Source organism: Mastomys coucha, unplaced genomic scaffold, assembly GCF_008632895.1.
Source record: "Mastomys coucha isolate ucsf_1 unplaced genomic scaffold, UCSF_Mcou_1 pScaffold5, whole genome shotgun sequence".
In the NCBI taxonomy this organism is placed as follows: domain Eukaryota; kingdom Metazoa; phylum Chordata; class Mammalia; order Rodentia; family Muridae; genus Mastomys; species Mastomys coucha.
This window is the reverse complement of record NW_022196911.1, coordinates 111113315-111125822: the sequence shown is the minus strand read 5'-3', so window position 1 is coordinate 111125822 and position 12508 is coordinate 111113315. Positions and strand designations below refer to the sequence as shown.

The window sequence follows — 12508 nt, the reverse complement described above, 5'->3', positions numbered from 1 at the left end:
ACTTACATATAATAAATAAATAAATCTAAAAAAAAAAAAATTAAAAAAAAAATGGAAATCCAGATGCAGAAGGGGCTCCTGACCTCTCCACAACTTTGCTTTCACAATTCCCATAGCAACTGCTGCTGTGTGTAAACTGTTCCTCGAAACAGCTCCTGGGCAGATGTGTTCTCCCAGAGGAGCCCCTGGGAACTGGGGGGGAGGGAGTTCTCGCCATGAACTTGGCTCTTGTCTGTCGAGCTCAAGCTGCCGGTTCGCCCCACCCCAACCCCAGCACATCCGGCATCTGTAAGCCAGTGTCCACATCTCAGCCCCAGGCAGTATGCCTCAGCTTCTTAGGTCCTCTGAGCTGGATGTGTCTCCCCAGTAAAGTGTTGTGATGGAAGTGGATGGTTGGCATGACAACTGCTGGAAACCCTTTCTGGGAAGGTTCTCCAAGAAGGCTGTGAGCTGCAAACCCTGGCAGAGATGGGGGAGTGGCCCTCAACATTCAGGAGCTTCAGGGGTCTGCTCCTTAACCTGGATTGAGAAGCGCCTTCGGATATGTAAGACCCTTCACCCATTTCATTACGGTCTTTCTTTACTAACATGCCCACTGGATCAGACAGATGCACTCAACGCCCCTCAACCCCCGCCACCCCATGGATACTCCACTGGCCCTGATGTGATTCCAAGGGCCCAGGAAGTGGACAGCCCCCTTATCAAGGGGCTCATCAGATCTCGCTGTTGAGGGACCCAGGTGATGGCAGACCATCTCCTCAGAGCTGGCAGTTCCTTTTGGTCCCCTGGGAGGATGGCATTTTGCAGGTGAGGATCTGAGAGAAGTAACACCAAGGGCCCCTGTCCATTGAGAGAATATCTATGACATCAAGGAAATTCTATCTGTGGGATGAGGGATGGGAGCACCACCGGGATCCCAGAGCACTACCCAGAGCTCTCAGAACTGGGGGAGCACTTCCCTTTGGGAAAGAGAGTCTGAGGGAAGAGGCCTTGAGCATTTCCTCTTGCCTTAGCCCAGCAAGGGCCTCCTGGGTGGGAGTTTGTGGTATAATAGAATACCGATCCAGAAAACCAAGAGTGTATTGTGCAATGTTGGGGCAGAGGCTCTGAAGAGGGGCCAAGTTATTGGGGTAAGGAAGGGATTCAAAGAGCTAAAGTTTGTCATGCAAGACTCCCTTCTCTGTTGTATCCTGTGTCTAAGATGCCTAACCTTTTGGGTACGATGACGTCTGTGTCACACGTGATGCACGCATATTACATGCGTGCATGCTACCATTTGGATGGTGGTCAACCTAGGCCAGAGAGAGCTGCCTCCTCCCTTGGCTCTCAAGAGTGTTTCTTCTGAGACCCTGTATTAAGAGGAGGGCAGCCAGTCTGGGGTCTACGGCTTGAGTTTAGTGACGTTAGCGGGATTACACAGGGACATAAACAGACACCACCAGCTGGATGAGACAGAGAGGAGTTTGAATACCTAAGTGACGTGGTGCGGGGACTGATCCCATCGACTTGTGAGACCTAGAATCACCTAGGAAACAAATCTCTGCCCATGTCTGAGAAAGGTGTAAGAAAATTGTGTGTGTGTGTTTGTGGGTATTTATGAATGCACACATGCATGTGACGTGATGTGTGGATCAGAGGAACAGCTTGCAGAAGCCAATTTTCTCCTTCTACCATGTGGGGTCTTGGAATTGAACTCAGGTTGTCAACCTTGGTGCCAGAGGCCTCTATCAGCTTAATTACTTCAGCAGTCCAAGATTTTCTATGTGGTTTAATTGGGGTTGTACTCTGGCTGGGTTTATGTTCACTTGACACAAGCCAGAGTCATCAGAGAGGGGGGAGCTTCAACTCAGAAAATACCTCCCTAAGGTTGGGCTGTAGGCAGTGGTTCTCAACCTGTGGGTCTCAATGCTTTTGGGGGTCTCGTATCAGATCTCCTGCATATCAGATATTTACATTAAGATTCATAACAGCAGCAACTTTACAGTTATGAAGTAGCAAAGAAATCATTTTATGGTTAGGGCTCACCACAACATGAATGAAATGTATTATAAGGCTGCAGTGTTACAAAGGTTGAAAACCCCTGTCTTAGGGCATTTTCTTAATCAATAATCAATAAGGGAGATCCTGGCTCATTGAGGATGGTGCCGCTCTTGGGTTGGTGTTCCTAGGTTCTGTAAGAAAGCAGGTTAAACAAGCCACGGGGAGCAAGCCAGTAAGCAGCACCCCTCCGTGGCCTCTGCATCAGCTCCTGGAGCTTCCTGCCCTTCTTGAGTTCCTGTCCTGACTTCCCTCAACAATGAACAGTGATGTGGAAGTGTGGGCCAAATAAACCCTTTCCTCCCCAAGTTGCTTTTCGATGTTGGTGTTTCATCACATCAAATAAAAACTCTAACCAGGACACTAGGTAAGGCAGGCAGTAAGAGCCACCGGATAGAAAGAAGGAAGGTGAACACCGGCATTCATCATTCGCTTCTCGACTATAGATGTGGGACCGGGACCTCAGGCTCCTGCTGTCTTCCCTAACTAAATGGACTCTCACACTGTAAGCCACACCAAACGCCTACCCCTCCCTTAAATCTGTGTCAAGATATTTAGTCACAGCAATGAGAAAAGTGCACAGTAGAGGGGGTAGAGCTGAGGCAGAGCCCCTCAGCACCTCACTGTTCAATGAGGTTACGCAGTGAGGCTGGGGGGTGGGGGTTGGCTGGGTCTGCATCTGTAGCCCCACTGGACCCTCCCGGTTCCTCACCTGTAGTATTCCACATAGGCAGTCTGGTGGGACAGCTCAGTCAGCTGCATGGTGACCTCCCTCCACACGGGCAGCCCCGAGAGCTGGTTGACGATATTGCCTGCCATCTGTTGCATAAACTTCAGGGTCTGGAGGTAGTCACCCCGAGCAGCAAAGATCTCGCTGAGCCGGGCCAGGTGCTGTTCTAGGTCTTCCTTCATCTTCTGGGTGTTTCCAGACACCTAGGGGAGATAAGGAAGAAGCTAGGAGTCTGGCCCTGGGATAGCCCTGGAACATCTCAGGAGGAGGACGTAGCAATTGGCCAGCTGGGCTTGAAGGGATGGTCCATACTGACATAGAACTCATGAGACTCCTGCCCCAGAGGAGTGGCCAAGGACAGAGGTCTTGTCCCCTTCTGCCATTGTGTGGGTCTGGAATGTTCCCCAAAGAGCCATGGAGGCATGGGCACAACTTAGTGATTCTGGGAGATGGTAGAATGTTTAAGAGGTGGCTAGGATTGTGCAAGGACTTCATGTCATTGAGGAGTGTCCTTCCTCAAAGAAGACGCTTTTTTCTTTTCCTTTCCTTCTTTCCTTCCTTTCTTTCTTTATTGGTTTTTTTGAGACAGGGTTTTTCTCTGTAGCCCTGGCTATCCTGGAACTTGCTCTGTAGATCATGCTGACGTTGAACTCACAGAGATCCACCTGCCTCTGTCTCCCGAGTGCTGGGATTAAAGGAGTGCACCACCACTGCCCACCCCGCTGACAGTGGAATTCTTTCTTTGCTTCTGTATACAGTGCAGGGAGCAGCCCTGCCTGTCCCATGGGTTCACCATGGCCTCTCAGATCAAAGGCTCCAAACCAACGAGACCAACCAGCTGAAACCTGCCAGGTTGAGCCAAAACAAGCCTTTTTCTTTCCCTTTCCCTCTTGCTTTCATTTTAAAAACTGTCTTATTTTTGAGACAGGCAGGCCAGGCTGGACTCCAACTTGCTATGAAGTTGAGAACGACCTTCAGCTCGATTCTCCTGTATCCATTTCCCAAGTGCTGAGGTTTCAGGAGTACAAACCTCTTTTCTCTATAAGTTAGATGATCTCGGGGGATTTGTTATAGTGCTGGAAAGCTGACCCTCAGACACACACAGCCCAGTCATATTTGGGCCTGTTCTGACTTTCATTGGCTTTGGCTCTCCAAGCCTTACTACAGCCTGCGTTTCTCTTATCTGGAAACCCAACTCTTTTTAACAACCTAGCAGGAAACTATACAAGTAACTCCAAATATAAACCCCAAACTCCAAATTCTGAAATCCCAAACACCTCGGGCCTCCTGAATTTCAGAGAGGAAGGCTCAACCTAGACTCCAAATAGGGAACTGAAAGAATCCATTTCTCTTCCTGGAAACTTCTCCCAGTGTTTGACTCCCTTGGGATCGTAACATCAAAGACTGAGAGCAAGAGCCCCAGGCTGCTGTCTTGTGCTTTAGTCCGATAGGTTCCCAGGCGCCCTGCAAGAGAGGGGGTTTGTCTCTGAGCTAGAATCAGCTTGTGGTGTCCCAACCACAAGTCAATGCAGAACAATGGGACCTTGAAAACGGAGAACAGATGTCATCTTCTCCCAGCCTGGCCCTGGGACAAGAGGAGGAAATCAGTGTTTTATCTCATGTCCCTCACCCCCAGAATGTCTGTCCTGGTGGGTATAGAGGTACCCGTCCTTTGCTTGGATCAAAAGAACATCTGTCTATGCAGACAGAAGTGAAAGCATGTGGCTGAGGGTGTCCTTGACAGGTCCTAACAAGGGGAAGATGCGGCTTAACCTGCAAAGGTCAATCTCTCTCGGCCACACAGCCTTACAGCTGTCTGAGCAGAGCCTGCATGTCGGCAGTTGAGGGAAGGGCTTTGTTTCTGTGTTATTTTGTTTGCAGTTAGGGTCTCACTAGTTGTCCAGGGTAGCCTGGATTGCCTATGTAGTCCTGGTAGACCTTGAATCTGGGATCATCCTGCCCCAGCCTCTGGAATAGCTGGGCCAACAGGACTACCAGGGTCTGGCTTTGCTGCTTTGACGCTGTCATACACAAACAGCTGGAAGGAGGACAGGTTGCCTTGTTAATCTTTACCCGGCAGCGTTGGCTTGAGGAGGAGAGAGAAGCCTGGGTTAGGTGAGTCATGAATACGTGGCCCCGAGGGCTGGCCAATTGGAGTGAAGAGCAGCCCAGATGAAACACGGTAAGAAATAACTCAGTTATTAAGTTATCGATAGGGAAGTAGATTCTAATGTCACAGAGGGTAAAGTATCTGCTCAGCTCTCAGGCTGATGAAGGTTTATTTACTGTAAATATAAATATTGGATCTTTTATCCAGAAACTAAATGGTCAAAGGTGGGATAGAAACCCTGGATTGGGATTAAAAATTTCGACAACGTTGGCTCCCACAGCCTGCAAGAGAAAACCCCAGAAAGGGGCAGGGGAGGAGGGCACAGCAATGAGGCCCAGAGAGCGCACTGAGCTCAGGGAATCATGGGAACTTTGCATCAATCTTGCGGCTTTTCATGCCTTCCCTACACTGTGACTTCCTGATTCTAGAACAGACAATGTCTCTCTGTTTCTGTGTGTGTCAGCACCTCTTCCGTTTTCTGGCTTCTGCTGGGTTCTTAGGAGACAGTGACAGAGAGTCAGAGACACCGAGACAGATATGACTGGGCTTGCTGGCTCGTGCCTGCAGAAGCCTAACAACTGGAAGGCTGAGGCAGGAGGATTACCTTGAAGTCAAGACCAGACTGGGCTACAGATGAGCTCGTCTCAAAACAAACAAACAAAAAAGTCCTCCCTTTCCTGGAGGTGATGGTGTACACCTTTGGGAGGCAGATCTTTGCAGAACGAGTTCTAGGACAGCCAAGACAACACAGAAAAACTGTCTCAAAAAACTAAAAACACAATAAAACAAAACAAAAAGACAAGTCAAGAATGAGCACGTAGCTCATTTGGTAGAATGCTCACCTAGCACACAGGAGGTCCTGACTTAGAGCCAAGGCATCCAATAGACTGCAATCCCAGCACTCAGCAGTCTGACGCAGGAGGACCAAAAGTTCAAGGTCATCCTTGGCTATAAAGGGAGCCAGCCTGAGCTATCTATGACTTAGAAAACAAGTCTCTCCCACAAACAAACAAACAAAACCCCAAGGAAAAAAAAAAAAAACAGAGTTGGGCTGGAGAGATGGCTCAGCAGTTAAGAGCACTGACTACTCTTCCAGAGGACCTGCGTTCCATTCCCAGCACCCTCATGGTGGCTCACAACCATCTATAATGGAATCCGATGCACTCTTCTGGTGTGTCTGAGGACAGCTACAGTGTACTCATATAAATAAAAATAAATAAATAATATTTTTTAAAAAAGAAAGAAAGAAACAGAAGTCAAGATTGTAAGGAATATCCAGGTGTGGTGGCTCACACAGTCTGGGCTACACAGAGAATTCCAGGACAACCAGAGCTCTGTAGAGACCCAGTATTAAAAAACAAAACAACAAAAATTAGAGAGTCGGCCAGGCATGGTATCCAAGGCCTGGATTCTGAACGCTCAGGAGGTTGAGACAAGAGAATCGGGAGTTCTAAGACAGTCTGGGTCACATCGCAGAACCTTGTACGAGAGAAAAAGGTAAAGAAACAAAACCACGAGACAACAAACATCTGTCAAGGCCAGTTTTCCCTTTGGTATTGTTTCACGGGAAGAGACGATAGATACGTGCTAGGTAGACAGACAGACAGACAGATGATAGAACACATCACAACCATGGCCTCCCTGTAGCTCTGTGCTTACTCACGTGGGCCCCAGTCCTTGACCTTCAGGACACGAGTGATGCCCCAGGGTTGGGCTGTGGCTTTTGGGAACTGAAGCTGGGAACAGCTCCGCTCTTCCTCCAGGTGGGTACACAGGCCAGATAGAAGGTCATTAAGGACAGGTGTGTAGCTCTCAAATTGAGTCCCCAGACCTGCAGCATCACTAAGGAGCTCATTACGAATGCAAATTTTCAGCTTGCCTGAGAAGCTGAACTGTAGCCCAGCAGGGTGGGGCCGGGTGCCCTAGGCTAACAAGCTCTCTAGGAGATACTGATGCAAGAACCTCTGGGAGGGATTACCAACCAGGTCTAGAGGAACACCATCTCAAGATTCAAGAAGGTAGTGGGGGGCGGGGGGGGGGGGGGGGGGGGGGGGGGGGGGTGGAGAGGAACCTGAAGTCTGGGCTCTGTATTCTTGCTGCCTCCATTTCTCCACCCAGCAGTTTCCCATAGGTCTACTATGGGCTCAGGATGGTGGGGGTTTCTAGCCAAGAGAGGAACATACAGAGAGAGGGTCCTTGGCCTTCGTATTTGGGGCGGCCATGGAAGGGTCTCTAGCTGACCATTTGGCTGCTAGATCTGGGCTCCAGCAGGGCCCAGCTTTAAGATCTGGGCTGCTGGGTGAGTCTCCATCCTGACTCTGCCACCCACAGCCTCCCACAAACCCGGGCACCTCCACTTCATGGTGATTGCAGTAATTATTATAATGACACCATTATCTTAACCCCCGAGGGAGGGAGAGCGCACTGTATAGTTTGCCCAGCACTTTCGCTGGTGGTAATTCACCTGATGCCATTTAGCCATTTACCTGCAATTTGGACCCCACCCCTTGGATGAGGGGGAGGCCCCCAAAGGATCTATCATCTTCCTGCAGGCCTGAGGCCTGAGACTGTGGGATACCCACCTTGAGGCCTTCCCCACTCCCTTAGGTCAAAAGGGCAGATTGCTTCCATAGCTGGCAGTCCCACCAAGGAGGCCCGGAACAATTATCCTACATTGCAGCAACAGCCGGAGGGGAAGGGGCCGTCTCCAGGGACAGGGTGAGGGTGAGGTCACACAGCCAAGTGTCCAAACCTGGCTCAGGAGGGCAGGGAGTCTAGAGCTTGTTCCTAGATACCAGTAAGTTCCTCCCCAGAGATAAAGACCGAATTTTCTCATCAGTGAAGGTCACAGCTCTGGGGCTTTCCAGCATGCTGGCCTCTTCTACTTCCAAGGCCTATGGTGGCTGGAGACGGAGAGACAGGCCAATACCAAACAGGCAGAAGGTGTCCTTGGGGTCTTGGTCCCCACCAGGACTGAGGTGAATAAGAGAGAGAGCGAGTTCCCAGGGGCCACCTCCCACAAATACTGAGCAGTGCACATCTGGAGCAGCACAGCCTGTCTTCTTAAGGTGAAAGTTCCTGTCCCACCTCCACCCCACCCCCAGGAGCTGATGGAAGGATTAGATCCCCAGAGGAGCTTAAAGGAGCCTGTGTGGAGGGCCAGATGGTTCCTCCCTAGGAGGATGCTAGGTCAGTCACCGGTTCCTAAGCTAGGGCTGGGTTTGGAGGCGGAGGCTGCCGATACAAATGTGCCTTTTGCTGGGACCTGTGCTATTCTGGAGGGACCTGGTCTAGAGAGGCTCAGATAATATGCATTTGGCCCTCCCCACCAGAGTCCTCAGGAGGCGACAGGAGCTGTCACAGGACCGCCTAGAAAATCAGCAGGAAAAGACTGGTACTCTGCAAGTGATGAGCAGGCAAGAGCCAGGGTGAAGAGACGAGCCCAGAGAGAGTGTCGTTGATCCCACAGGGAGCCCAGAGAGTGGGTCGTTGACCCCACAGTCCCAAGATGTACAGCTGGGTTTATGAGGCTTCTCCCCAACCCTTGTGTGTGTGTAGGGGGTGGGGGGCGGGCTGGGGCTGGGGGAGTCTTCCATTGTTTTATCACTTAAAACAATTCTTTTTTGGCAGGGCCTGTAACCACCATGCTCGGTCTCTCTGTTCTTTTCCCTCTTTTTGTACATGGATCAGAACTCTGTACAAAATTAGAGCTAACATTAAAAAAAAAAAAAGCAAAGCTATGTTCAGGACTGAGGATGTAGCTCAATTGGTAGAGCGATTGCCTAGTATGTATAAAGCTTGTGGTTCAAACCCCAGCACTGCATATACAAGGCACAGGAGTGCACACATGCACATAAGCATCAGGTCATCCTCAGAGACAGACGGTGCTCAAGGTCAGACCCTGTCGCATGGCGCTCAAGGTCAGACCCTGTCTCAAATGAGCAAACAAACCGCCCACGCCCAGTACGCTAGGGTGGCAGTGTTTCCACACTGGGTAGGCAGGGGCAAGAACATCATGGAAAGTTCCAGGTGAGTCTGGTCTACACAGCGGGTGCCAGGCTAGTCAGTGAGAGACCTCTGCTTTAAACACCATAACAACAGAACGACTCCAGAACCCATGTCCCCCGAGATCTCCTTCAGGGATGAGTAAGTGCTCAGATGTTCTGCAGACCAACGGGGGTCTGATGGGGCTGAGCTGCCCTGAAACCTCTCTTGGCCTGGGACATAGAAACTGTGTTTGCCTTTGGCAAGACAACGGCTCAGAAGGCGGCCCGGGCCACAGCGTCCATCACACAACTTGACAGGGTGCAGCTGGGCTCCTGAGCTCTGACTGGCACCCTTGTTCCAGGCTTGCTGATCTCATGAGCTGTGACTGTGCCCAGCCACCTGCCCATAATCCTTACCAGCTCATCCATTCCAGAGAAGGTGTGGTTCGCGTTGTCCAGGGAGTAGATCAGCTGGTGCACCCCATCATTGGTCTCACTGTTTCCATAGAAACCAACGCCCACCGCAGCACTACAAGCAAAACCCCAAACAAGGGTTAGGGGGATACCCAGAAGAAAATACACTGACTGCTCTTTGTGTGCGAGATGTGTAGTGTGTGCTCACATGGGTATACACACGTGTGCATGTGCTCAAGGAGCCCAGAAGGTGATGCTGGGCACCTTCACCTGTTGCTCTCTGTGTTATTTCCTGGGGACAAAGTTTCTCAGTGAACCTGGAGTTCACTGAAATGGCTACACTGGCAGGGGAACCTCAGCTAGATACCTGTCTCTGGTCTCCATCCCTAGCACTGGGATCACAGATGCGTGGGCTTTTTCTGTGGGTGCTGGGACTCCAAACTCACGTAGGTCCTCATGTCTGTCTGTACAGCAAGCACTTTATTCTGGATTCCCTAGTCCGTAAGTATAGTTGATCTGTACTGAATGAAGACTGGGCCTAGGACTACAGGTGTACCAGGCAAACAATCTACTACTGAGGTATAGTCCCAACCTTCACTAATCTTTTAAAAAAAGGTTATTATAGCCAGGCAGTGGTGGCACACGCCCCTAGTCCCAGCATTTGGGAGGCAGAGGCAGGTAGATTTCTACGAGTTCAAGGCCAGCCTGGTCTACATGGTGAGTTTCAAGGCAGACAGCCAGGGCTGAAACAAACAAACACTCAAACAAATTTTTAGGGCTGAAGAGATGGCTCAGTGGTTAAGGGCACTGGCTGCTCTTTCAGAGGTCCCTGCTTATTTCCAGCACTCACACATCAGTCCACAACCATCATAAGCTAGTTCCAGGGGGATCTGCCTTCCTCTTCTGGTCTCCAAAGGCACTGTATGCACATAGTGCCTGGACACACAAACAGGCAAGCCATTCAGACACATAAAATAAAGACAAATATATCTTTAAAAAATAATTTTTTAAAGTGGTTTTAGGTTCAAAGCAAAATGGAGCAGGTGCAGAATTCCTCCTTTTGTGCACAGTCCCCATTCTGACCTTTATGAAGCAGAGTCCTGGCTATGACTGGTAACCCAGTAGGACCATGGGTACTGTCCAAGGTCCAAGGCCCAGGGGTCACTCTTGGTTAAAATCTAGGTCTGGGCTCACAGTGTCGGATATTCACCATCACAGCAGACCCCGCCCTAAGCCCCCCTGCACTCTGCCTACTCCTCCTCCACCCCCACCTCCACCCCCCATCCCTGCCTTCTCTGACCACAGGCCTTACAGTCTCCATGGCCTTTTCTAGAATGTCCTACAGCTGAAGTCACAGCGTCCAGCCTCTTCCCATCAGAATCAGGTCATTTGCCTTAGAGACAGCCATTCAAGGTTCCCAACATCTTTCATGGCTCAATGGGACACTCCCTTTTCAGCTCTGCATAATATTCCATTGCCTGAATGTGTGCGTTTACTTATTCACTCAGCCATGGAAGGGGATCTTTTACTTGGCTCCAGGTTTGGGCACTGAATAAAAGCCGTCATAACAGCCACAGTGCGTGCGGGCTGTCGACTTTAGCTGAGGAGCTTTATCTGGGACTTGGCGTGAGGGGAAGACTGTCTAAGGTTGAAGGTTAAGGACCACCCAAAGTGACCCAGCAGAAGTGTGCTTGTCCTGGCTGGCTGTATACTTCTGGAAGACACACAACTTCAGGCAAACATGGGGATTAAAATTCGGTGGCTCTGGCGGCGCCCTGACATCTGATTTGACACACTCAGTGCCAACCTTCAGGTCCCTCCTAACATGATCAAGAACCCCAGACTTTCACACCCTGTTTTCTCTAGATTTTCCTGATCCAGTCCTCTACTGTGAGGTTTTAGCTTCTGGCAAGTTCCCTCTTACAGACCTGCAAAGACACCTGCCTGCCTCATTTAACCCAGAACCCAATGGGTCCTGACTCAGCTTTAGGGTGGCTGGAACAAGTCTCCAATTCTGCCACAAACTGCTTCTCATATCTTTAAGTGTCCCCTTTGTCACCTCCTGCTTTCTGCTCTCTGAGACAGATATATGGGACAGAGTCTCCTGTATCCCCAGCTGGGCCTGATGCTCTCCATATGGCTAAGGATGACCCTGAACTCCTGACCCCCTGTCTCCACATCTCCCTGGGATTGCAGGCCTGGGGCACCATAACTGGTCTCCAATATTACTCTTTAGTTGGGACTGAGCAGTGTGGGGAACTGGGGTGTATGTGTGCGTGTGAGTGTGCGTGCGTGTACATGCAGGCATGTGTGTGCACATGTATGGGTGTGTAGGTTAAAGCTCTCAGACCCTCCCACACACAGGCCTGCCCTCGTACCCTTGCAGACATTATGGTCAGTCAACGCCCCCTCCCAGGGTTTTCTCCTCAGCAACTGTCCACCTCAGTCTTTCCTTTTTCCCACTGATTTTAACCAAAAGCCAAATTTGAAATCCATCTGTATGAAATTTCATGGTTGGCTTGACTCCAACATTCCAGCCTGGGTAAATCCTTAACTCTGTCATCCCTCATATTCCATGGGGTCCACTCACAAGGCCAATCAACCAGCTTCCTGAGTTCTCATCCATAACACTAACTCAGGAAAAGGTAAGTGTAAGAGCACACACACACACACACACACACACATGCACATACTGATTCCCTCCCTCCCTCCCTCCCTCCCTTCTCCCTTTCTTCTCCCTCCCTTATTTCCTCATTGAAACAGTTGTAGCTTGGTTATCCTGGAACTCACCATGCCCAGCTCCAATCACTATTGTTAGCGTTCAAACAATACCAGAACCCACATTCTGAGTCCACTTCGCTGTACCATCACTCTCCACCATCCTTCTCCACCATGTCACTGTACCATCACTCTCCACCATCCTTCTCCACCATGTCACTGTACCATCCTTCTCCACCATCCTTCTCCACCATCTCACTGTACCATCACTCTCCACCATCCTTCTCCACCACGTCACTGTACCATCACTCTCCACCATCCTTCTCCACCACGTCACTGTACCATCACTCTCCACCATCCTTCTCCACCACGTCACTGTACCATACTCTCCACCATCCTTCTCCACCATGTCACTGTACCATACTCTCCACCATCCTTCTCCACCACGTCACTGTACCATCACTCTCCACCATCCTTCTCCACCATGTCACTGTACCATCACTCTCCACCATC

At 50.2% G+C, this 12508-nt stretch overlaps 1 protein-coding gene across 1 annotated transcript in view; it reads right to left on the bottom strand.

Moving 5' to 3' along the window:
• Ttyh2 (tweety family member 2) overlaps positions 1 to 12508 on the bottom strand; it is a 46216-nt gene that overhangs the window by 21180 nt on the left and 12528 nt on the right. Inside the window, exons 3-4 of the mRNA XM_031352952.1 lie at positions 9281 to 9392; positions 2750 to 2970 (exon numbers count right to left, since the gene is read on the bottom strand). Of these exons, the coding sequence (XP_031208812.1) occupies positions 2750 to 2970; positions 9281 to 9392 (333 nt within the window). The remainder of the gene's footprint in view (positions 1 to 2749; positions 2971 to 9280; positions 9393 to 12508) is intronic.